This window comes from Podarcis pityusensis (assembly GCF_964106645.2).
Source record: "Podarcis pityusensis genome assembly, chromosome: 6".
Classification (NCBI taxonomy): domain Eukaryota; kingdom Metazoa; phylum Chordata; class Lepidosauria; order Squamata; family Lacertidae; genus Podarcis; species Podarcis pityusensis.
Window position 1 is genome coordinate 31,820,663 of NC_138030.1, and position 26,462 is coordinate 31,847,124.

The following is a 26,462-nucleotide window of genomic DNA, read 5'->3' on the forward strand; positions in this document are numbered from 1 at the left end:
TTATGAGAATTTTCTTCTTTATTAAAGAGCAGAAATAAATTTTTGCATAAATTTTATACAAAAAAAGTAACTGTAAATTTTGTATAGACTTTCCACTGAAGAAAACAGAAATAAATTCTTTAAATGTTTATTTTTTAAAAAATAAAATAAACCGAGATAACCACACTACCGCATGCGGACGCTCACCCCCACATCACAGGGTACCGGGGGTAGAATTTTAAAGATAAAAGGTGCAGTTCAACAAGCACAGCAGCTGAGCAACTTGAATTCAGCAGACACACACCACCCAACTGAAATGAACAGAGACTGCCCAGCCACAGTGGATTGCTTGCAAAGATGGCACTTTAAATGCCTGGTTTCCAGTGACAGTGCTGTGCCTAAGTGTCGTTTTGGATTCTTAAAAATCTACCTCTGGTATCAGTAACAGGTGAATAATGAGATCACAGTCCAGACTCAAAAGTCAAAGACATTCCAGCCACAAAAGCTAGTGGGGGAACTGTGTTTCACAAGCTCAACTCTTATTTATTATTTTTTGAGTGGGTACTAAGTGAGGTTTTTTTACTAATAGATGATTTCTTAAAATTAGAAAGCAAATTGTCTTACAGCTTGTAATCACACTGTATTAGAGTACTCTGTTATTGGGAATCCATTTCCCCAAGAGTTTATGCCGTGTAGTCAAGGTAATTACAAAGACAAAGCTTTACTCTCTGCATGCTTTCCTGGGCACACAACCAGCAGAGCAGGCAATATGCATGTTTGACTGGAGAGTGCTTGGGATTCCCCTTTTGTTGGAGGAGGCTAGCTAAGGAGTAACAAAGAGTAGAAGTTATACAACATTATTATAAATTAGATTTGTTCCTATCTGCTCCAGTTTTCATAGTCTCCTCAGTATGTTTGTAATCTCTCCTGTAGAAAACAGTTGTGAGTTATTTCTTATTGTGTCAGTGACCAAGTTAACTAATGATGATTAGAATATGTGGAAAAGGTCTTGATCCTGAAGACATGGATGTGAAGGTGGGAAGCGATCTGATTGCAAACACTGACACAGTATCGGAGCAAATCAAAAAGGGAAAAGATCTGGAAGAAGAACAGAAGTTACATGTGACATCCAAACATAAAGGCTCAGAAATAATTTGTTCTGCAAATTTTGTATCCATTCTCTATGCAATGGGTTCCTCTCTTCAGTTAAGTGTAGAATTATCCTTGTCTTTCTGAAACAAAAGGCTTTTTCTAAACTCTAAAGCAGCCTTCCCCAATCTCCAGCCGCAGGTATATATTCCCTATTCATTGATATTCGACTCCTCATAATGAATTCTCTAGGTTATGTACAATAAACTAAATATAAAACAAGATTAAAAATCAAATCCAAAACAAAACCCCCAAATGTATGCCAGCATGCAAGAATAAAACAACTGCTTGGAAACTTATCTATGCTGCCCAGATTTTTTCTGTACCATTCCCTCTTTTTCGTTAGACTGCTGCAAAACTAAAGTTGCTTACATTAACGTGAAAGAACACACAAGGATATTTTTCATGCCCAGAAAAATAAGGAAATACTTACCAGGGCAATCCAAAGTACAATATACTCATCAATAAAGCTATTAAAATATTGGTCCAGAAACAAGAGTGCTGGGCCTATGAATGCTGTGTCATGCAGATGCATCTCACTCTTGGTCATATGTGCAACCTGTTGGGAAAAATTAAAACTCATAAATATTCTATTTCAGCATCTATACTGAATAATTTAATATTGGAGGGGAGGGGTAAACAACTGAATTCTGATTTCTCTTTATAGCTTGGGCTATCACCAATTTCCCAGGGCATACTCTGTTGGAAGCAAATGAGGCGTATCATTACATATACCACTATACAGCTTTCATAAATGCAGTATTTGAAAGAAGTTTGGAAAATCGTTGTTTGCAGCTGGAGAAAGAAAGTAAACCTTTCACAACAAAGTATACCATATGAGACCAGCAAATAATAAGAGTTAAGTGCTTTGTTTGTATTTATGGGACACCTCATAAAATAAATTCTCTAACTTACCACCAGTTTGTTAGTTATTTTAGCAGAAACAAAACCAAAAGTCAGTATGTAGAGGCAAGGATGCTTTTCAAAGAGTTGCACAGCAGATTTCTTGTAGATCATAGCAGCTAACGCAATGACGGATCCAATGTGGAGAAATGGTGAAAGGACACTTGTTCCCTACACAGAGAAAGAGCTTTGTATTTATCAAGGGCATATTACAGAAACGAGTATCTCAACATGCTATCTCCAGAACAACTGGAGGCTGGCTGACTGTCCTTTTGTAACATTCTAACGCTACCTTCTTTAATCCACTCAGCTGGCAGTAAGGAAGTGTAGAGAAGGATGTCACCTGGCTGTGTGGTTGGAGTCTCTAACAGAAAAGCAGGCATGGTGAACTTAGTGCTGCATGCCCGGCCTAAGTGCAATTTCAGTCACAAAACAGCTTGATGAAATGCAATTCTTACCAAGTTCTAGCCTAACAGATGTGAGCAGATGAATTTTTAAAGCACAAGTGGCCCAGATATTTTCATCTGGATGACAAAACAAAAACAATGTCTATCACTACATACTAAAAAGTCAACCATCTTAGTTTAAAATGCAAAACCCACAAACACATTTATTGAAGATCCACATTTGTACTAAAATCTGAAAATAAGTGTGGTAGATCAGAGACATGGTTATTTCATCATCGGTGAAAAATGGAGAACCATTTACCATGTGAAATCTATGAATCTACCCTAAAACAACCAGCAGGCAAACAAAAATAAAAATGATGTCAGAAAATTATAGGACTTCTGGGTCAGATTTTTTTTTAAAAAAAGAAATTTCCTCATTTCCAAAGCCCCTGAAGCATTTGCATGTTTCATTTAGACTGGGAGAGGGAATATTTTTTAACTCGAGGGCTCCCTTCCCTCAAGGGTAACTTGGGGTCTCCATGTCAGTGGTCAGCAGGGCTGATGACACAAACATCCTGCCCACATTCCATACACACACACTTCTCAATTTTCACACATTCATACATGATGATCTTTGCCAGCCACTGAGAAAGGGGGCTCCCTTTCTCAGCAAGTTGCCAATGGGAAAAGTTGCCAATATCTTCCATCAGCAGCTTGCTTGGCTTCTGTACTGAGCACAGAGAAAGAGGTTTTGATAGGCAACAGGACTCTACGGCCAAACTCCTTTCCAACTGTGTTCCTTACGCCAGTATGCAAAGTAGAAGACCATACCAATAAAACGAGTCCACTCAAAGACATATAGCATTCTAAAGACTGGCAGGGGAAAAGGGAGACTGAGTTACCCAAAACGTAAAGAAAAACTCACTGCTATAGTTGATCCATTTTTGCCCACACCACCTGTGAAGATCACACCAAAGTAGTTTGTACAGGAGAATATGGTTCCTGCTACAGTACAAAGAGCTGGAAGTATTTTCACTGGGATGTTTAGCACTGGAATCTTAACAGGAGAGGAAGAAAAATATGGACACAGTTTAAAGAATTCTAGATTTCAAGTAAACTCAAACATTCCACTTTTCCAAATCTAGTATTTGGGAACTACCTAGGAAGAACAGGGGGTACAATATTCTTTCACACATTACCTTTCAGAAAGCTGAAGACCTGTATCCATGATGACACACAGGAGAAATATCAGTATTTGAGAACTTATTCCTGGGGAGAGCAGACAGTACTGAATGGACATAGGAGTCAGTATTTAGGTTTCCATTCTGAGGTGGTCAGAAACCAGGATCCATGAAGTATGGTGTGGTAGTTAATGTTGACCTGCCACTGGCAGGAGCAGGGTTCAAATCCCCACTCTACTCTCACCCTACTCTACCTTACAAAGTTGTTCTGAAGGAAAAAAGGGGGCGAACCTGCACATCCCCTTGAGTTCCTATAGGGGAGGTGAGATATACATTAAATAATATGAATAAAGAAATTGGAAGTCACATAGAGGCCAGAATTAGGAAAGGACATTTCAATATATTTCAAATTTTCATGTTAAGAGCTTAGAAATGAAGAAAAGCAAATAGAAAAATAAGCACACGGGGCTGCAGTGCTGGGTGAAAACATGGTCAATTTCTGTACCCTGGACAGTGGCCAGAGAGATGTTCTTGGGATGCTCGTAAAGCTAAACAATAGGGTGACGACATTCCTTGTTGTTTGTCTCCAGCATCTGACAAAGGTATACTGTCCCTGAAAAATGATGGTTCCATTATCATGCATAACCGTCATTGTTGATCAACCCTCCATGAATTTATCAAATTCTGTTTTTAAGGCACTTATGCCTGTGGTCATCACTGGATCTTGTGGCATTCAATCCCCTAGGCAAAACAGCATTATGTGGAAAAAGAACTTCCTTTTGTCAATTCTGAACAGCCACCGTCAATCTGTTTTATATAATTAATTTGCAAAATCCTCACCACCACCAAACTACAGCTGGTAGGGATGTTGCACTTACTCTACGGTATTATTCTGAAACTCTTCCCCTGAAATTTGAACTAAGAACAGTACTTGAAAAACAGTGATATGAACTTAACAAAACCAAGAGAACTGTAAAGAAACAAAAGGGGCTTGTTATTTAATTTGAAGATTATACCTCACCTTTCAATCAAATGATTCTCAAGACAGTTTACAAGTAAGGGGTAATAAAGCAAATCCACCCAAGCTCACACATACACAGCCTAGTAAGCTGATGGATGCTCTCACAAGTCCCAGGACAACTGACAGTTGTAGCAGTGTTCTCTTTAAGCGTAAGAGGTGGGGAACAAATTTCCTGGAACAGCTGTTTCCTTGGCTAATGGATGGAACCAGGCTGATCTTCCCCTTGCCATGTCTTCTTCCTGGCAGGCAGGGGGTGCAACATCCCAGTGGCCATTAGTTCCTTGTCAGTGGCAGACACTAGAGGGTGGTCTTGTCACACTGGCAACATACGCACACACAGATGGTGCTGCAAAAGCCATTTGACAAATCAGTGGGGAGCAGGACATCCCACGCCCTTTGGCATTAAATCAAAGTCCCACAGTTTGAGTGTAACAGCAACTTCACACCAATGCTGGCACACAATAGGGGAAGGAGTGGGACACTCAACCCTAATACAGGCTTTTGGCTAATTAAACCATCTATGGCCTTTTAAAATGTGGTGTGGGGGATTATTGTTGTTTGTTTGGTATGTATTTTTGTGTTTTTATATTGTCAACTGCCCTGTGATCTTTGGGTGAAGGGTAGTATAGAAATTTAACAATTAATTAAATTAAGTAAATACTGCTTCACAGCTTCATAAACCATGTTTTATGATGACTTGAACAATCATCCAAACTAAGCCAAGACCTGGGATCGCACAGTTGGTACAGCATGAAACTTAATCTCAGGGCCATGGGTTCAAGCCACATACTGGGTGAAAGATTCCTGTATTGCAGGGGGCTAGACTAGATGACCCTCGTGGTCCCTTCAAACTCTACAATTCTATGAGTCAATTAATGACAATCAGCCAAATTTTCCTATTAACAAGCAACTCTGTAAACAAATCATTTTTTGATTCTATAATGGCTGCACACACCACCACTGCAGCTTTAAAAAGAAGTGCTTTTTAATTTTTTTTTTTAAAAGTGGTGAGGAACAGCATAACTATCTCTCTCCCATCATGTCATAAACATTTATGCAGGCATTCATCTACTCTTTGGGAGGCTGTGCACTTTCCATCTCCCTTGCTGAGCTGCATACCTAAGTAGCAAGGTTAACAAAAGGCATAGAAGGTAACAGCAGTATAGTATCAGCTCCCTCCCCCCCCCCCCCGCCTTCTGTCTCTCTTCCATCAGCTGTGAACAGAATATTGCTCTATTGTCTTGTGAAACTATTGGGCAAATGCTGAAGTGCCACAGAAAGGCCCTAGAGAGAAAAGTGGAATGATTGAGTACATGTGCAATTGAAATAATAAGCAAACATTTTAATGATACATTTTCCTCTATACAAGTGGAGTTGTGTTTTTTTCCCCAGTATAAGAAACCACCAAAATAAGCAGCAGTTGTCAAGAAAATATAAAAAAACCCACTGTGTATATAAATAGCACCATATTAAATTTTCAGAGCAGACTTCAAAATACTTTTATGTGTTTTATACTTCAAAGAAAGCTAGGCTTACATTTAACCAGGCTTTTCTTGACACACCACTTCCTTTTGAGTGTAACTCACATTAACATTAACTCACATTTTGCAAGTTCCACATTATTTATTTATTTATTGTATAATTAGATTGTAGCAGAAATTTGATTTGCAGCAAATTAGCTTTTGATTTTAAGATAGCTTACAAAACAAGACACACACAGCTATGTTATGGACCAAATTTTTATATTTTAGTAGACATACATATAGCATGCTCAAGCAACTATGGCAGCCAAATCATCTTAAAAAATTATTTAGTCGGACATAGTTACCAAAGATTTACCACTGCCATCGCATTTACGCTCAGGATCTGCATCCAGTTGCAATAGTCCTCCCTTTCCAAATTTAGCAGATTTGTGAACTGTCCATCAAGATGTGAATGCTTTGTTCAACCAACAGACCAAGTTTCTCCTTAATGAGTATGTGTTGGGCTCCCTCTGCCTAAATGGCAGCACATAATACAAAAGAATGATGCTTTAAATATCTTGTGGGATGAACCAGTGCAGTATGGCCAAAATGGGAAGGTCTCTCCAACAAAAAGGAAAGAGATACTGTTCTAAATGTATTAACAAAATGGGTTGGGGAAAATAAACAATGTAAGTTACATGTGATATACAAGATGAACAGAATTACCATCGCTTGCCAAAATGTTGGTCCTCCAATCACTGCCAGTAAATGCATGGTTATTATGAAGACTTGAACTTCAGTCACATCAATTCTGATTAGGTACAAAAAAGCCAAAAAAGCACAATTACTCAAAGCCAATTATAATCCATCTGCAAGCATGGCAGCGCTCCTCTATCATGCACAAGGTAAAACAAAACAATGGAGAAAATGTTTTCTTGATATACTCTTGCTGTACCGCTGTTTGTTAACATCACAGCACAGAAAATGGAGATCTAGTTAGGGGTCGCAATTCTAGACAGTTCTAGAGCAGGCATGTGTCAAACATACATAGCCAGAGGTGTTTTAAAGGTTTCTAGTGAAGTCAATCAACTGGCTGTATAGGCAAACTGGTTTTAAGTGCAAGATAGATTTCCCATTCCACCGATGACTGGCTGCTGGACAGGTTTTCAAAACCCCTCTGGCTGCACCTCTGCTTCTCTCCTACCTACACCATGACTGTCTAGGAGTGTGGCCAAAAGGAAAAGTTGGAACTTGTTTACTTCTTTCAGCTAACCATAAGCAGTTGCAGAAATGTAAGCATTAAACCTTGCCCACCAAAAAAAAGAATTCCGAGTCTTACTTTCTTGAAAAAAATGTTTGCCCTCATCACAATCTTTCTCCTTTCATTCTGTCCTGCTATTCACGTAGGCATGGAACTGATATACTGCTACCAGTCTCCTAACCATGGATAAGACATTAGGACCCTCACCTCTCAATAATAAATCTTCCCTCTTTATTTTTTCCCATGGTTAAATGTGATACCTTCGGGCAGTGACCATGGTTAACGCTAACCAGGGTTTGAAGCAGGTTTGCAAACCCTGGTTAAGAAGCATCCCTGAGTAGCACCAAATTGGTTAAGGCAAATAAGGTAAGGGGGATTTGCACCGGAGAAGGGAGGAAGGGTGCAAGCCTGCAGCTTGCTACCAATATCTTAACCATGGTGAAGAGCTTGGCAGTGTTACACCTTCAGTGAACCATCAACACCACTGTTTTCTACTAGTCTTAGCTAGTGCTGTTCTTTTGAAGGGCACTTGGTTGCAACTCTGAAGTTTGTGGGGTTTGGGTCTTCCTTAATAGGCCAACTGACACTTATGGGTAGTATGAATAAGCCATACTCAGAGTAGCCCCATATAACGATGTAAAGACTGCATGCAGCATACATGTTTTCACCATTTATTGTTAATTATGCAGATTCATTAGCTAAGAGGCCATGGTTGGCTGTGGACTACAGTGGTCCTGCTAAGCAGGTGACCATGTTAGAAAGTGAGGGCACATTCCTGGGTACCCTCCCCTCTTCTCAAAGGTGAGCAATGCCAACAAAGCTGACAGTGCTGACTTTCTGTTTGATGGATTAAGATTCTTCCATGAGTCACAATAAAAGTTTAATTTCAGATAATCCTGCCTTGTCTTTCATGAATGAGAAGGAATGCTGCTGAATTCACAGAGAGTAATAAAAAAGTTGCATATGTGTACATACTCCATTTGTATAATGATAAAGTATATAATTGTATGTACATAATATAAAGAAAAATAAATAAATCATGGTTTCTTAATTTGCCACATGCTTTCTACTCTCTTTCTTTTCCACAGGCATTACTAATGGACACCAATGCACTCCCTTATTTTCACAAGAGAAACATAATGTAGACCTTAGCACTAGAAATGAAATGCTTCTGTTTATATGTACTTTATACCTACAATCTACATAGGTTCAAGTTCCAAAGCCAAATGTGGATGTGCCCGCATCCAAGGGCCAATTACAAAGGAAAGTGTCTTCACACCCAGCATGAGTTACATAATTTCTGAAGGCACTTGGTTAAGTGTATGGCTCATAACTTCTAACAAATGTTTGGCCTCAAATCACTGCTAACATAACATTTAATACTCTGTTGTGGCAGATGCAATTACTGGTTCAGAAACTTTAATTAGTTTCATCTATGATGGCAGGGGGGGAAATATACACCAAGAACAGAGAAGAACTGGATTAAGCAAACTTGTGTAAATCACACTGTTAGTCAAAGAGAAAACTGAGGCAGCAGAGAGAGTACAGAAGAGGAAGAAATATCTGAAAGTGGGAACAGGATGGGTTTGTGAGAAAATATAATAGATTAACATATGAAGTCTTACAATGAGAGACTATAACATTTTCAAAACACTCCCTTCAAATACTTACAAACTGTGTTAAATCCATGTTATGTCCCACATATGATCAGCATTTCAGGACCACACTTGCACTATCAATTATGTTTGTGTCAGGGAGGATCCCTATTATAAATTGACTTTGTGAAAGAAATAATGTCTGCATTTCAATTTACTATTTTTGCTTTAATTCAGATTTTATTAACCATTATTTTATGTTTGAAGGTATTAAATGCATCATTTACATCTTTAAAATCTAAGATGTGAGATCTCAACTTTTTTACATTAAATGTACAAAGCTGAGGTGCCAGTTAAACTCACCAGGCACAGGTTCAGATATGAACTTGCAGGCCATATTACTGGCCTGAAAGAGGCACATACTGCAAATCACCAACTTATTCTTTGGTTCTGATAAAATCTGAGTCAGAATTTCTAGCTTACTCCCAACACACACACACCACCTACTAAATGACAACTTTGTACAACTAGAAGAAGTCCCACTGGGATATATATACCCATATTTTTCGCTCTCTAAGTCGCACCAGACCACAAGACGCACCTAGTTTTTGGAGGAGGAAAACAAGAAAAAAAATATTCTGAATCTCAGAAGCCAGAACAGAAAGAGCTGCGGAGTGAAAAGCAGCAATCCCTCTTGCTGTTCTGGCTTCTGTGATAGCTGCGCAGCCTGCATTCGCTCCATAAGATGCACACACATTTCCCCTTACTTTTTAGGAGGGAAAAAGTGAGTCTTATAGAGCAAAAAATACGGTATCTCCTGGCTGCACAAAGCTGTCAAGGGTAGCCAGGGTCAGGGAGAGTTGCAGGCCTTTCTAATGCCTGTGTCTTTGATGGCAGTATGTGTAAAAATCAACGGGGGCAGGTAGCCCCTACAAAGAATGCTGCCAACCCAAGGGTGTTCAGGTGGGCATTGGGTTTCCCTCCAAAACTATTTTCATGGGTGCAAGCTTTTAAATCTTTCTATTTAGTGGAACGCAGCTCTATTAGACTGAGATGGGGAATTTTAAAAGATTGCACCTGCGAAAGACCACGTGGTGGTGCATACTCTGAAACCAAGTGGGACACCTTCTGTCTAATAGTTTTCACGGGTGCAGCTTATTTACCACAAAATGCTCAGTCAGTTATGTGCAACTCCAGGAGCCATTCTACCTCAGTCCTCATTTCGCCATGTACTCATTTTGTCTTGCTTTTTTAAGAAAATCTGATCAGATGCATATATGAAAATAGAAATAAAAATGACAGCCGCTCCACAGAGTTGGGGCAAGTTAGTTGTAAAACTCGTGAAAAAAATATTCAGGGTCCTGTTGAGTTTTATTACGGTATGAGCATCCCTCAAACCAGGAGGTCTTCAGTTCAAATGCCACCTCAACCACTACTCACTACAAGGTTTCAGCGAAGCTACTATGCCCCAGCATCTGTCCTCCTCAGGACCTTACATTGTTGCTATAAGGATTACAGACCCCATGTATGCATTTGAACAGCTGAAAGCATGATATAAATGCTATCCCCCCCCCCCCGCCTTACTGATACTACATGCCGGCACAGCTGACTCTCTGTTTCAAACTTACCAGCAGTCTGTTCTGCAGCTTGTTTTTTGCCCCACACCAAGTCATCCAAACTTTATGCTGCTTCATACAATATGCCAGTTATGCTTGACCAAGGTAATCAGTATTTCCTTTCGGTATGAACAGAGTACAGCTAGCTCCCATGCCCATGTGCCTGAGAGTCTTGTTTGGAATGGGACTCCCCAACCCAACCCCGCTTGACGGTATCAGGAGTGAAACAGACTTCAATCCCTAAGTTTAGCAAGTACTGAAAAAAACAACACCCATATGCTACTTGGCAACAGGTACAAATTAGACTGAGAAAGGTTGTTCCAGCAATCTTTCTGTGTGAAATGACTTTTGCTTTCACATATAATATTAATAGAAAGAGGTGCAAGAAAAGGACAGCAAAGTTAAGCAAGATATTGAGAGATTCAGAAGACCCAAGTTTAGTTGCTTTCTTAGAATTATGTCATCTTGAAGAAATAACATATTCATACGGGATTCTACCAAGCAACAGAAAGCTCAAAACCCCTTCTAAGAGCTTGAATTTACTTTCCTAATATCTAGGTAAAGGGAAGCTGGCAATGGAACTTCGGTTTATGAGGAAATTACATCACTATTACAAAGATGGTTAGGAAAGATCCTATAGCGCTCTTTCCTAAGCGTGAGGGCAAGGAACTCTAAAACATGACTAAAACTGCAATCCTAACCCCACTTACCTGAGAATAAGTCCCACTGAATTCAGTAAGACTTACTTCTGAGTAGAAATGGTTAGGATTGCCCTGTAAAAATACTTTTCTAACATCAATATATTTCACGATAGCTAACTATGTAAACAATTCTTTTTCCTGGTGGAAAGGTTTCTAGCAAAAAAGGGAGGAAATATTCCAAAGGTGTTCCAACAAAATTAATCCAGACCTTATGTACAGAGATGGTTCCACCACTCTGGCATTCTGCTCTTCAAAGAGGTGAAGTCAGTTCTGTATATTTTACAGTAGCCAATAAGGGAGAAAACACCAGAGTTTCAAAACAAAGCTTTTTTTGTTTTGTTTTAAAGTAAACAGGGGCGGAAAAGTTCGATAATCTGAGTGAGTTTTTATTTTTCATTCAGTCATTATGAGTTGCCTTTAAAACAAATGTCCATGAAATATCACCAGGAAAACAATTGGCATTTTTGCAGTTACTCTGTGCATGACAAAAAGGTGCTGCTTCTAGAGATTTCATGCCATTGTTCATTGGGTAACACTGATTTGTATCTGTTACCGTGTTATTCCAGAACCCAGGTCCCAGAGTTCCTGTGAGAAGCTGAATTATTGCAAGACAGAGTTCAGACTCTGTAACATCAAATCTATGTGTGAGGGAAAGAAACATTTAAAAACAGCTTGCTTAGAAATCTTCAGCTTAATAGTTCCATAAGAACAGATTTTCACACACAATTAAGGATACAGACTTTAAATCAGGGTAATCTCCTTCAGAATGTTATGACAGTTGCAATTACAATTATAGAGAGAAATGAAAAGCAGTAGTAAATCCACATCCCATACAATTCTATTCAATCCTACTGACGTCAATGGTAAAGTGCCCATTGAGTTTAATGGATTTGGACTGTACTCATAAGGAGTCTGAAAATATTATAAAAGCATACATAATTCAAATACAAATTACTAGGCAAACACCACAGAAATTGAAATTAAAGATTTACATTTTCAATAACAATACTGAATACAATGAAATTTGAAACTAAATATTATGTCAGTTGTAACAGTAATATTTTAACCCAATGAATGCAAATAAAGATAATATGTTTACAATCATGTTACTTAAACTTGTGTGTAAACTTTGCTTTTACAGTGGTACCTCAGTTTACGAACAGTCTTGTTTACGAACTATTCGGTTTATGAATTCCGCAAAACCGGAAGTAGCATTCTGGCTTGCAAACTTTACCTTGGTCTACGAACGGAAGCCGAACAATGGAAGGGCACCGGTGGCGGGAGGCCTCATTAGGAAAAGCACACCTTGGTTTAAGAACGGACTTCCAGAACACATTAAGTTCAGAAACTGAGGTACCACTGTACTCAGGAAAAGCAGCTATAAGAAGGAAGCTTTACTCACACTAGATTCTTTAAGCACTTACACTGGTCTCTTTGTAAATAAAGCAGTAAGAAGAATGTAAGGGGGCTGTGCATCTATTTTATATTTATTAAAATATTCCACGTTAAGGCTGACAGTCTACTTTCAAATTTAGCTAAAGTTTCGGTCACCATGTATTGTTAAGGCTTGTTCCCCCCAACTATCATTCCTGCTTTAACATTACCTATGAAGCTTTGAATCTAGTAAAAATGTACTCTTCAAATTGTATGAATGGTAACTGGTGACACTAGCATTATACCTTGTAGCACCGCAATGAGGATAGGAGACAGAAAAGCCGAATGCGAGAAGATGTCAGGTCACTTATTGCTAAACAAGCTTCCTACCCTTGAGATGGGTGTGGACAATAATTTGCATGTTCTGATTTGATTAGTCAGTAAATTTATAACTTAGGAAGAAACAATACTTTTTTCTTTTTTTTTGCCTTTTAAACCTGCTAAATCCTTAACTAGTGATCTGTAACCACTATATTAAAAATAGGCACTAAAACGTGAATTGTATTTAGGAAAGGAGAAACATTCCATGACAGGTAAAGCTAAAGAAAGGAACATTTTAAAAAATAACGACAGCATTCAACATGCAAAGTAAACAATTATTGCAATCTAAGCAATGCATCTGATTTTTTGAATGCTGTGTTTAAACATTTGGGTAATAGTCAGCATTAGTTATACTCAGCGCAGCTACTCAAGTCCATTTTTAGGCCATTATAATAAAACATTTGCATTTAAATAAAAGAGAAGACCTAATGAAACAAAGCTAGCTGAACTAGCACAGTCTACCAGATTGAAATGAACTAATCATATTTTTCGAAGTGTATAACACATTTTCTTAAAGGTTACAGAACAGAATGCTTGTTCTTTCTTGCTTTGTCAAATAAAACAAACTTGGTTAATTAGTGTACATTTCAAACTGTAAAAATGTAAATGTATAGCATATATTTAAAGATGTGTTATTTAATATTATGTAGTTCTTTTTGCCAGCAAAGCTGCTAAGCTTATGTCTCACCTCGTGTTACACTCAAGCTTGGGTTTCATTTCATGATATGCACTAACTAACCCAGTGACAGCCTAGTGACTCCCTAAGCTGGAGTTCAGTGAGCTCACCAAAATCCAGAATTGTGGGTCAAAGACAATTGCATGAAATCACTGCATAAAACAGCTACATAACATTTATCTTGAGTTTGGAGAAGGGTGGGCAATAGAAAAAATAGACATATACACAGATTCCAATAAGCATATCTTAGAATTTGCAGAAAGAAAGTTAGGCTGCAACACTTCAGCCTGAGAGAAACTCTCACTTCAGCCTGAGAGAAACTTTAGCTTCTATACTAGCAATTGAATGGCCTACATTTGTCTATTTTCTACTGGATGTATGATATTATTAATGCTCCAAGAAAGCAATGCCCTTCTGAGGCACTAATTTTAATATTAAGTAATTAACACACCACTGTAATTTTGAGAGACAGAAGGGATTAATCCTGGCAACTGTCCTTCCTTTCCCCATTTTTTTTAAAGTTTACCCAACACTCTTGTTTGCTTGAATTACTTTTGCCCTTCAAAGCTAGTGTTGCAATGTTTTTATGCAACACTGAACTCCAGCGCACTCCATTAAACTTTCCCACTCATTTCTTCCCTCTCCTCTGGCCTGTATCTGCATACCAAAGCAGGTAAAGCGGGAGGCATCTAAAGAAACCAGTATGGCTGTATAAGGAGCTTACAGATGAACTCAGTTTTAAGAAGGCCATGTATAAGAAATGGAAGAAAGGGGAAATCACAAAGGAAGAGTATACCCGAGTAGCCAACAGTTGCAGGGAACGTCTGGTGGGCCAAAACTCAGAATGAGCTTAGGCTTGCAAGAGAGGTTAAAAATAATTTTTAAAGTTCTCCCCCTCCCTGCCCCCACCATCCACGATGGCCACCATGAGCAGCAGGTGCAAAAGTTGCTCCACGGCTTAACAAAGCCCTGCTAACCAGAGGAGGGAGTTTGGACTGTGGTCTAAAATGGAAAAAACAGCTAATTATGGCACCTAATTATGTCTCTAATTCCTACACTATTCCTAATCAATCTGTGCTGTTAATAAACTCTATGATCAGGGACACCATGGAGGCCGAGCTATTTTGGGGGCCCCAATTTTGAGAGGGTGGAGGAGACCGAGCGTGGAACCGAGCATGGCACACTTCAGTGGCCAGCTCCTCCTCCTCCCACGGAAAGAGGCCACATGAGAGAGAGGAGCCACTGGCCACTGAAGCTGCACTGCACTCAGCACCATGCTGAGCCGCCTCCTGACATCATGTGTGTGACACTGCCCCAATCTCTGGTGCAAGTTGGTGCCTCTGCATCTGATTATTTTCAACCTGATTATTCACTATGATGAAAAGGTGCCTAACTGAAAGAACAATTTAATTAGCACTACTTTTGTTTAGGCCAAAACATTGCTTCAATATACTCTTCCATAGATTACAGATTTGCATGTTTCTTCTGACTGACTTAATCACTTAGCAGTGTAATGTTTGGCAATATTAGGTTTCTCTCTTAGGTGGTTTACTTACATTCCAAAGCGCAATGTTCCAGAGACATATGTCTGCCAGTGTGCGCAGTAAAACATGAACGTTCCAGCAAAACAGCAAAAGAACATCCAGTCAGGATTTGTCCCCAGCTGCACAGCAATACACGTTCCCAAAACCACAAACACTGCAGAAAAAAATCAGTTAAAATGAGCATAGATTACAGATTTCAAAAGCAAAGAATGAACAAACAAATGTGTTCAATAGTCTGTAGTACGCAGTTGGCACTCTCTTTTACTTACTGCTCTGTATTTTTGATGCATGGTCATAAGAATTTTAAGATTCAAGATCAAATATATGCATAAAGTATAGTCAGAAACAAATTTCAACAGTCAAAGTAACTAAACTAGAGAAAGCTGGTGGGTTCTCAGTTCCATCAGAATTTATACTGTTACACATTTTAAATATGAAAATAAAATTACCATTGAGTTTTAATAACTGCATGATTTAGATTGCAAATTTTAAACACACTTGTCTGGGAGTAAGTCTCATTGAATGGAGTGAGATTTACTTCCAAGCGGACACACATAAGACAACTGCATGGTAAGTAACATTTCATAACCACTGGGCAGCCCAATTCTGTTATGGTTAAGTTAATGTGGCACTACAGCAGATCCAGAATTGTTAGATTGATACTGTAATTCTGCAAACATAATAGGAAAGAGGAGAAATCTGACTATTAGGATTAAGCACATTTGTTTCCTTTTCTTGTGTTATAATTCCTCCTGCTTCCCCTAATCAAGGTAAAGGAGCGTGAAATTGATGAAGCAGTATTTGAAATAGCTTTGCTCACTTTGCTGCCCTTTTGTAGCAAAGTACTTAGTACACAGGTTGTTAGACAGGAACTCAACTACTGGTACTTAATGTATCATAGCATTAAGCATCACTTTAAGCAGCACAGCTAATTTTGGTTGCAACTGGATGAGACTGTTTAGTGTTTTTATCAGAGGTTCTTCATGTTTTATTCTGTTTAGTAGGTTTAGGGGTGCTAAATAATGTTTTACTAAACATTATTTCTTAACTAAAAGTTTTATTCTATTTTATATTTAACATCCAACTTACAGCAAAACTGTGCTAAAATATCACAATTTCAATTTTCATGTCAAAATTTGGATGTTCAGTGAGTTTGACAAAATGGTCCAACAGCTAAGAAAATTACACATACAGTTTCAGTGTGTGTGTGTGTGCTTTGTACCCAAATTTTGCACACTAGTCACATCTTAGATAATGTTTTTAAAAAACCTGTTAAAGCTACTTTGGGGGCTTCAAGGAATTGTGCAATCCCTGAGCTAGCCTACAGGACAGTTTGTGAAGCTTCTGAGTCTTAGGCACTTGCAATCACTGACCATGTGTGAATGGGACTGGACCAAGTTAAAGCAAAGCAGTGTTTCGACATATAATCTCTGTAAGTCCTTTCCACCTACAGGAACAGGGCTGAGACTAAGGGAGGTCCATCACATGGACACAGGTAAGAGCTCAGAGAGACTCTGCCTAAGGTGCACTTGGCTTCAAGTTTGGTTGGACAAGTTGAGGGATTGCACAAAGCCTTTGTTCCTGAGGCTCAGGAGCTTCCCTGAGTTGTAGCATGTAGGCTAACTCAATTTCTGGCATCTTATTAAACAACCTTATAATCTTTCATAAACTCCCTTCTGATGTCTAGGATTTGTTTGAAATTCCAGGGGAACTGGAAAACCATGGTGCTTTTCAACAATAATGAAGTGAGAATGAAACTAAAAGACTCAGATCAGTTTGCACATCACATTGAACCATAATTCAAATAAGCTATTGTTTAATGTGAATGTGTAGCATCCTAAGTGCTCCAGCCAGGAAACAAACCACAGAGTGGCATAGAATGCATTACCCCAGAACCTGGGCTTGTGGTTTGTTTCTCTCCAAACACGTGGAAAAACCAAGGTATGCTAACCACTTATGGTTTGTGGGGTTTTTTTGTGGGGTGGGAAGGATTCATGAGTCCAGGTTTGGATGCAAGACTAAACCAGACTATGTATGGTCTGCTTTCCAGCAACATGGCAGGTGCAGGGGTGAAGTGCCTGTGATTTCAGTGGTATGTGCAAGCATGCTGCACTCTCACATTAAACCATCACTTCTTTTAACTATAGTTTAAGGTACTCAGCTCTACTTTATTGCATCTTTGTTCAAAGAATCTGGACAGGGGGTAGATTAAAAATCTAAATGCCCAATCATATTTCAAATATTTTAATACTTCAGATTTACTGTCATTTTAAAATAAGAATTTAAACTATTTACTAAGAAATTAAAATCACCTAGTGAAATTTTGATTCTGTATTAAACGTACTAGCTAAACCTTGAAAGATGGCACAGGATTATACAATCAGAGTACATTATTTTCATTCTGCCAGAGCGCCAAAAGTTTTTCTTTCTGTCAGGGTACACTGTTTCATGAACTCAATGTGAACTGATCAGAACATTCCCAGACTCATGTGCAAAGGCAGAAACTTCCCAGCAGCAGTTCAGTATCCCAAGTATCCTTCAAAGTATAAACCACTTAACAGACCCTTATATTTCAGTAATATATGACATAATACCTGTGGACAGTGAATCACAGCCATGGTCAAAAAGTTCTCCCAAAGGGCTACTACTATTGGTTCTTCTCGCTTGCTTCCCGTCTATAGCATCCAAAGACTGGTATATGAAAAGGCCACAAGCACATGCAATATATGCCCAAGCAGGTGCCTAAGAGAGAAAGTATGTGACTGCAGTTAATGTCAATAAAAAGTTTACAGGGTCTTAAATCAGATGTGGTTCTCCCATGCTGCAAATTTATTCCCAGTTTTAACTACAGTGGTACCTCGGGTTACATACGCTTCAGGTTACAGACGCTTCAGGTTACAGACTCTGCTAACCCAGAAATAGTACCTCAGGTTAAGAACTTTGCTTCAGGATGAGAACAGAAATTGTGCTCCGGCAGCGCGGCAGCAGCGGGAAACCCCATTAGCTAAAGTGGTGCTTCAGGTTAAGAACAGTTTCAGGTTAAGAATGGACCTCTAGAACAAATTAAGTACTTAACCCGAGGTACCACTGTATCTGTAAAAGGTTATAAATATTCCCACTTTTCTGGAGTGTGGAAAACCTAGCTGTGATGACATGGTTTGCCTCAAGTACTCTTACAGTTTAATCTGACACATGAAGCTAGTTTTACTCTGCTCAATAGGTCCCACTCCCAAATACCCATGTATTGTGCAGGATACCTGAGAATAAGTCTCAAAGTCCAACAAGTCCTAATTCTGTAATGGATCTCTGGTACATTCATCCCAGAAAAGCATACCTGGCTCCAAGCATAACACAGGAACATAAGAAGCTGCCTTATGCCAAGTCAGACCATTGGTCCATCTAGCACAGCACTATCTACACTGACTGGCAGTAGGTCTGCATTATTTTTAGACAGGGGTCTCTGCCAGCCCTACCTGGCTATGCCACATATTGAACCTGTAACTTTTTGCATGCAAAATGAAAGCTCCACCACTGAGCCACAGACTTTCCCAAAATATTTTCTGCACCAGGTGGTGACTTTGTTTTATACACCCAAACACTTGAGTGTTGACATCTGTCTCTTACTCACTCTCAGTGGGTGGTTTTTTAGCTGCTTGCAGTGTTATTGTGATGGCTTGTAATAGTTTTATAGCAGGACATGTGTACTTTGGCAACTTTGTGGGAATGTTTGATCACTTGTAAGTTTTTCATATTTATTTACTATGTAAATCACTTTAATATCTTTGCGTATAAGGTGCCACATAAATAAAATAATAACAAACTATGCACTGTTATTGTCTTAGTTTTACAGTTTATGTAACATACTGGAAAGAAACAAATTCTCTCAAAATTTACCCTTAGCACAGATTCTATGGCACACATTTTTACCAAACATTTACAATGTCTAGGATTAGGCTACTTCCCAAATTTCTTAGATTTTTAAAATGTCAATACTATATAAAGCCCTCAGTAAATAACTTGTTCACACAATTACTTCTCCAGCTTTGAGCACTACATTAGCTTTCCTATAGGTGATTCTTACCAGGACTAGAAACACTGCATCCTACTTGCCAAGAATGTAAAAAGGCAATCTCTGGCCATGCTTAAGATACACAAAGGAATGGGGAAATTTTCAGAGCTCATTTGGGCCAAAGCCTCAAATAATCTAAATCACTATTTCAATACATTTTCAAAAATGCATAGAAATTTCAAAGGCCCCATGTCAAGTGGGAATGTTTGATTCCTGCATTTTATTATTGCATACCACCCTAGAAACAAACTGGCACCCATTCTTGAAATAGTTAACATTTAACTACCAATGTGTATTTAAGATAACTGCAGTAAAGGGGAGAAAATTTCAACAAACCTTTGCTATATAGATATGAGTGATTTGGGTTTTGGTGAATATTTTTTCTGTTTTTTGCCATTTTTTGGTTTTACACAAAGAAATAATAATTTCTTATAAGGTATGAAGCCTGTCTGCTTTACTGGGTGATCATAAAATATAAGTTGTATACTGCCGTAACAATATTATGCAAAAAATATGCTGATCCAGCCATCAATCCCACTCTCAAAAGGAAAACCAAAACAGTGCTCTGCAATACAGCAGTATATCATAAATGCTGATCTAGATTTTTAATGCCTTGATGAGCAACAATGCCTAAGTCTGTATCAATTAATCTCAATTTTGTAATAAATACTATTGCTAGTCATTTTATATATTTCTATGACACTTCCCCTAAAATGTCGCCTCGAACTATAATTTCTCTGCTCTATTTTTCTCCTCCCCCTCTATTTAAACATCATCAGAAGCCTAAGTAAATATTCTTTCCCTGTCTTACAGAAACAACTCTGTGCATGTCTCAGGGTGTATATACAGATAGTTACTCAAAGAGCTGAGGCAGGATTTTAACTGTAACTCAATATATTTCAACTTGTACTTCTCAAGGATTGCTAATCAGCTGGATGTTTGCAAAGTACTATCTTACATACTTGTACTACTTGAGAATAACTTAGTAGTAGTAGTAGTAAAGCAGCATTCTTGCTCATTGTTTAGAAGGTGACATTGAATCACACATGTATATTTATGAAATGAGTATGAGGAAGACATATGAAATAAATAAACAAGACAGATGTAACTAAGTAACTTCAGCATATATGGGGTTTCCAAGAAGTACCTTAAATATTTAGGGAAACAAGAATTACAAGATAAAGGATGTGTCTCAAGGCCTTCCCAATTGTGTTCTGAGAGTCTGATACAAAGTACAACACTCACACTGGATTGTTGTCAGGAGGAAAATGCCTCTATTGATAGCAGAGTTTAACTGTGCTTATGAATAAAGTGGTTCTTCTAAAATGCCAGATCCATGGGATCTTTTACTTGTACAGTGCAGGTCCAGAAGTACTGATCCCCAAAATCTTATGACTATTTGTACTCCTAATTTTGCTCTTGTCTGGATGAGCAGCAACTGGAAATACTCAATAATACTAAAAGGTAGATGTAGTACTTAATGGACAGATTAAATATAAGAAAGAAGTATTAAGTGGAGTTATGCAAAGGCCACAGTGCTGCCCTGTGCCCTCATTAATTATCTGGATGAAGAAGTGGACAGCAAATACACAAAAAACCACAGATTAGGATGGATTGCCAACACTTGTTGCAAAAATTCAAAATTCAAAGGGAAGGAAGCTATAATAGAGAAAAGTGTGAGTTTTGAAAACAAGATCTAGACAAGCAGTAGCATTACTAAAGATTTTTTGGTAACTAACAAAAACAAAATTAGCACAAGTCAACAATCTGACCTGAAATCAAAAGAGACAATGAAATGCTTACTTTTATTACTGAAGCAATTCCTCAAAGACTATGTAAACCAGAGATGGAGAACCTTTTTTAGTCCAAAGCCTGCATTACCTCACGGGGAATATTTCGGGGGAGCACATGCCAAGCTGTACAAGGGTCCAGAAGTAAAAGGGGGCAGAGTAAAGTGACTCTTAACTTTCTTCCTTTCAACCATGCAAAGCAAGTCATCCCTTCATCCAGGCAAGCAAGAGGTGTCATCACAGTTTAAGGTCACATTTCAACCAGACAAAAACACATGAAGAAGTGTTAGGCAAAGCCTTTAAGAAGTGTGGCCTAGGAAGACTGGGTGGTCTGTGGAGAGTCCCATGGGCTGCAGATAGAGGCCTGGAGAGCAATATCTATGGCTCAGTTTCACTAAATAGTCCCATAAGCAGAAGCCCCCTATCCTCCCCCCATGGCCCCACAAACAGGTGTTGGGGGAGGGTTGGAAAAAACCCCAGAACAGCACATGTGGGAAGAAGACAGTTCATTCTATCAGGAAAATAGTAACGCTTGCGCTGATGGAGCAATCTGCTTAGTGCTACGCTGAATTCCTCTCTTAGACTCTGGGTCTGAGGTTCCTCACCCCTGCCATAGGCAATAATATTGTTCTGTTGAGCCTATAGGCCCTAAGTGACTTAGGACTCAAATATCTTAAAGACTGCCTCATTCTCTACAGACACCCCCTCACCCCAAATGTGAAGATCAGCAGAAAGGACCATCTTAGTAGTTCTACCTCTCAGAAGTTCAGGGTGGTGGCGGCCTGGAAAAGAGAATTCTGTTGTGAAATTCCCTCCTCACAGAGGTGAAACTGGCTTTTTCACTATATAGCTTCCAGCAAATGCCGAAGACTCACCTCTTTACCCTGGCCTTTGATACTTGAAATGGGTGTTTTCAGGGCCCACTTTATGCCTTTGATTGTAATCAATTTTAACAGTTATAACACTGAATTTAAAATTGTTGTAACCCACACTGGGACATGCTCATGAAGGGTAAGTAATACATGTAATGAACAACAACAACAGGGGTGGGAAACTGCATCCAGATAATGGGCCAGTTTCTTATCTCTTCTAACTCATGGGCCAAATTTGACACATGGGTGGGGCTGCCCACCTCTCAAGCACCTGATGTTACAATGATGTTGAGTGATACGGGGCTTTGAAGCCCTGACAATCAGCTGATTGTTGGGACTTTAATGCACTGCACAGAGCTCTTCAAAGTGCTGATGACCAGCTGATCATTGGGATTCCTAGCAGAGCTGAGGATTGCAAAGAGGCTTGCAAAACTGCTGAGGTTGTGCTTGAAGTCCTGACAACCAACTAACAGTGGTGCTTCAAAAGCTACCTTTGGCCCAACCCAACCACCTTTTTACCTTCCCACACCTGACACCGTACAGTAATACCTCTGGTTACATACCATCCTCCTTGCGAACGCTTCAGGTAATGAGCTCCGCTAACCCGGAAATAGGTGCTCCTGGAAGCGAACTTTGCCCCAGGATGTGAGTGGAAGTCACGCACTGTAGGCGCATGTGCAGCGGGACTCCCTATTAGCGAAAGAGCGCCTCAGGTTAAGAACGGTTTCATGTTAAGAATGGACCTCTGGAACAAATTAAGTTGTAACCGGAGGTAGCACTGTATATGAAGTCAAGGCAGCTGGGCATGCCTTGGCCAAAATGGTGTGGCAGGCCAAATGGGGAGGTCTGGTGGGCCAGATTAGGCTCACAGGATGGAGGTTTTCCACCCTGATATAAGGCCTCATTTGGAGTACCATGTGCAAAAATTGGAAAAGATCCAGTGAAGAGCTATAAAAATGATCAATTGCCAGAAGAGTAAAAAGAAGAAAGTATGGTTATCCTAGGAAAGAACCAAGATGCAGGAAGGGAAGGAAGGGGGGGATTATTTACCTATTGATTAGAGTCAAAATACGGGAAGGTATAATTAGAATTCCCTAATATTTGGAACAGTCACTGAACTAACTACTTGAGAAGTTGGGGAATCTCCATTATGTGCAGGCATCTGTCAAGAAACTTAAGGTGAACCTGCTCCTTTCTTAGAAGAAGAGAGATTAATTAGGTAATACTTGATGATGCTTTCAAACCTTAAGATTCTATTTTTAACATGCTATTTATATTTTATTTATTCAAAAATTTATATAATCTTCACTTTATCTATATAGATATACATAGGTGCCTGGCGAAGCACAATACAGATCAGTAGTAATCCCTTTCACATATAAGTTTTCAAGCAGGAATCCTGCTAAGCAGCTGCTAAACACTACATAAGTAAAGGCAGAAAAACAAGTATCTCAGCATAAGCAAGTTTCATTAGTAGGGTGCTGAGTCACTTAGAGCTTATTACATATATATTTCACAGCAGTACAGATGGAAGGAAAACTGAGATCGTGTACTACAGAAAGCTTCTTGAATTAAGGAAAAGAGATCTATTGCAATGGTGTGATGTGTGCAGAGTCCTCCAATATTTGATAGCTGAATTCCAACAATAAACAGCTCAACTTTTGCTTCCCCCCACATATATTTTAAAACATTTTAAATCTCCAGATCTCAGAGAATGACAAGAGCCTGGTAGTATCAGACCTTGGGAGAGAGGCATTTTGATATTCTTCATATTTTTCATGTTTATGTTTGATATCTCTGCCCTTGTTACAAATTTTATGAGCTCCACTGCTAAACTTTCTATCATTCTCACATTCTGTCACACATCAGTCAACATGCATTGCATAGTGCTCATGATATTATGAAAACCTTTGTGAAAATGAACAATGTATCTTTTTTTGAAATAATTAAGGATTGTGCAAAAGTATTATTGGGAATTTTAGAAACATAATTTAGATCCTTTAAGAGCAAAAATTACATACATAAAACTCCAGATATGTCTGTTAACAGAACACCAAAGTAAATATAATACTGAGCCGTTCAACAGGAGTACAATCCCTTCCTCAAAGAAACGTTAAGAGATATTTAGCTTACCTGCTCTGTAGCTGTCGGACAATAACACACTAATATTATGGTTGTGCAGATGTTTATTATCAGTCCAACTATTGTAATCAGATTAGGGGCAATCCAAGCTGGTACTCTTCTAACTAACCATTCCCAGTAACCTTGCATTAATGGTTCAAGCAGGGACCGTCCAGCACTTTGATACTTGTGTTCTTCTAGCCGTTTTAGCTGATGTTTTGTCAAAGGTGGCGTAGGCAATTGAAGCAGTTTGCTTAATGTACATCCTGCTGAAGGAACATGACCATAGCGCACAGGGGATTCCAACTGCAATTCCCCACATCGTTTCTTCACGGATCGATTCCCACTCATGGATTTATTAGCCTTGATATTGTATTTGACAGATTTTAACCGTTGTAAAGTATCTCAAGATCCTGGTCTATCTGGAACATAAAGTATTTAGATTAATGTAACAGGTGGAAAGCTGTCAGGAATGTCTCGAGTGTTTCATAGCAAAACATGAGATATTTGAAGGCCCAAGCCTACTCACAAACAAAACAAACAGTGCTCAGAGATTCACGTGACAGAAAAAGTGCCCCCACTACAATTAGACAGGAACCATAAAATGAAGACAGCAGAAGTCATGGTTAGTTTCTTCCCAGCTGGGGTGAGCAAAGGATGTGCAATCAGCTCATGCATGGTAATCCATGGCTTACAGTTTACAATGACATGTGAGCATGGCCACAGTGCCTGTTCCAGGCTATGCTGTTCTTCAAGTTGGCTCGGGATAGAGAAAACAGATCAGCCAAGACTTGCTATTAGTTTGTGGCCACCAACATGGCATTTAGCAGCCATTTGTCACAACTAAAAGCTACTTTAGGAGAATCTGGACATATACAGGGACATAGAACAAGGACTAGAACTATCTGAGAGTAAATACAAGGAACAAGTTTAATAAATGGTCTCTTTTTGATTGGGGGCATTTGGACATGCCAATTTCTCTAACTGAAACTTAAGTTTGTACTTCAAAGAACACCTTTTTATTTGTTCCTTGCTATTAATACAAGCAGAAAGCATCCATCTGCTGCAATATGAGAAGTAGTTTTGCAAAGAGTGACAAGAAGCACAGGAAAGGAGAAAACTTTTACAGGATTCAGCAAAATAAATAGAAGATAAAGAGATAAAACTGAAGAAATCTTACTCAAGTCTTACGGATGACACAAAATGAAAGCATTTTTTTCCTTGAACTCCCTCAGATTGCCTAGAGTTCCAGAAATCATCTGTCCTTTAAAAGTACAACAGAAGCTTGCCAGACCCTTGCTAATAATTCACTTCAGTTAAATAAGCAGGTCAGAAGCACTGAGTCAATACAGTATCAACAGTCACAAACTAAAGAAAAAGCACAGTGCCAAGATCCAGTCCAAAGTCTCCTCTCTGGTCACCAGGCTGCAAAAATTACTCCAAGGATGGGGGGAGGGGATGAGGAAATCCCACACCTGCCCTTAGGGAAGTGAAAGCACCACTCTTTCACTGTCAGGGCACATACTTTGCATGTAAGCCTCCTGTAAAGAGAACAGGGATGCCATAGCGGCTGAAGGGAAGCAGGCGGCGAGGCTGATTGAAAGAACTATACCTGAGACCTTGAAGGGCCGCTACCTGGGCTAACGCTCTGGACTCCATGCAAGGCTGACCCTCCCGCGGTCTCGAGACACTAGGTGCAGCCTTGTCCTGAGCCTGCCACGCCTGTACCTGACGCAAACTGTGGCATGCCTGCGTGTGTGTTTGTAGCGCGGAGGGTGGTTGTTTTGACTTGTCCCAGCAGTGGCACCCGCTCCGATTACACGGCTCCAAGGACTGACTGACATGACACGAACTGCGGCAGCCCAGCCTCCTGTCTCTCTCGCTCTCTGGCACCGGGAGCCACGCACCTTCCCAGGCGCGGCGGCTAGGGAGAGGAGCCAACGGCAAGGGCAGCCTCCGGGGTCCGCTTAGCGCAAGCCACCCGCCCACCATCCCCTGCGCAGATGCCCCGCAGGCTGAGGGAGCGAGAAGAGACCCCCGCGGTCCGACTCGCCGAAGGACCCCGGTGGCTGAGGTGGGGGGAGAACTCACGTTAGCCAACTCTCCGCTGGGCCCGGAGGAGACCCGGCGCCGTCGAAGCCCGAGTTCCCACCACCAACACCGCCCCCCGCCCGACAGAGACCATCGCCCTGAACCGCGCCGAAAAACACCCGGCATTTACCTCAACCAGCCTCTTCGCCCAGGCGGCGCTTTTACGTCCCTTTTGCGGCTGCCGTAAACAAGGCCGGGTTGGTGGTTGCTTAGGACGGGCGCGCGAGCGGGCAGAGGCTCCTAACGGGGAGCCGGCGGGAGCGCGCGCGGGCCGGCGGCAGGCTGC

At 39.9% G+C, this 26,462-nt stretch overlaps 1 protein-coding gene across 8 annotated transcripts; it reads right to left on the reverse strand.

The window, feature by feature from the left end:
• On the reverse strand, positions 1–26,448 carry CEPT1 (choline/ethanolamine phosphotransferase 1). 8 transcript variants are annotated; one of them, XM_081009875.1, is made up of 9 exons: positions 26,307–26,448; positions 24,098–24,507; positions 17,828–17,975; positions 15,246–15,387; positions 6,812–6,896; positions 3,346–3,477; positions 2,044–2,202; positions 1,562–1,687; positions 1–1,077 (listed from the first exon to the last, which is right to left on the reverse strand). In XM_081009875.1, the coding sequence occupies exons 2-9, from the start codon at positions 24,434–24,436 to the stop codon at positions 958–960; spliced, it is 1,251 nt and encodes a 416-aa protein (XP_080866001.1). In that variant the 5' UTR covers positions 24,437–24,507; positions 26,307–26,448; the 3' UTR covers positions 1–957. The 8 variants fall into 8 exon arrangements, with proteins under 8 accessions (XP_080866001.1, XP_080866003.1, XP_080866002.1 ...); XM_081009877.1 differs by having other exon boundaries at positions 24,098–24,503; positions 26,307–26,442; XM_081009876.1 differs by having other exon boundaries at positions 24,098–24,503; positions 26,177–26,307.
• Positions 26,449–26,462: the final 14 nt, after the last annotated feature.

Coding starts and splice junctions, on each gene's coding strand:
- CEPT1 (XM_081009875.1), bottom strand. CDS start 24,436: ATGAGTGGGAATCGATCCGTGAAGAAACGATGTGGGGAATTGCAGTTG. Junction 6,897..15,245: donor GGAACATTGCGCTTTGGAAT/GTAAGTAAACCA, acceptor GTACCTAATCAG/AATTGATGTGACTGAAGTTC. Junction 2,203..3,345: donor AAAATGGATCAACTATAGCA/GTGAGTTTTTCT, acceptor TTCTCTGTGTAG/GGAACAAGTGTCCTTTCACC.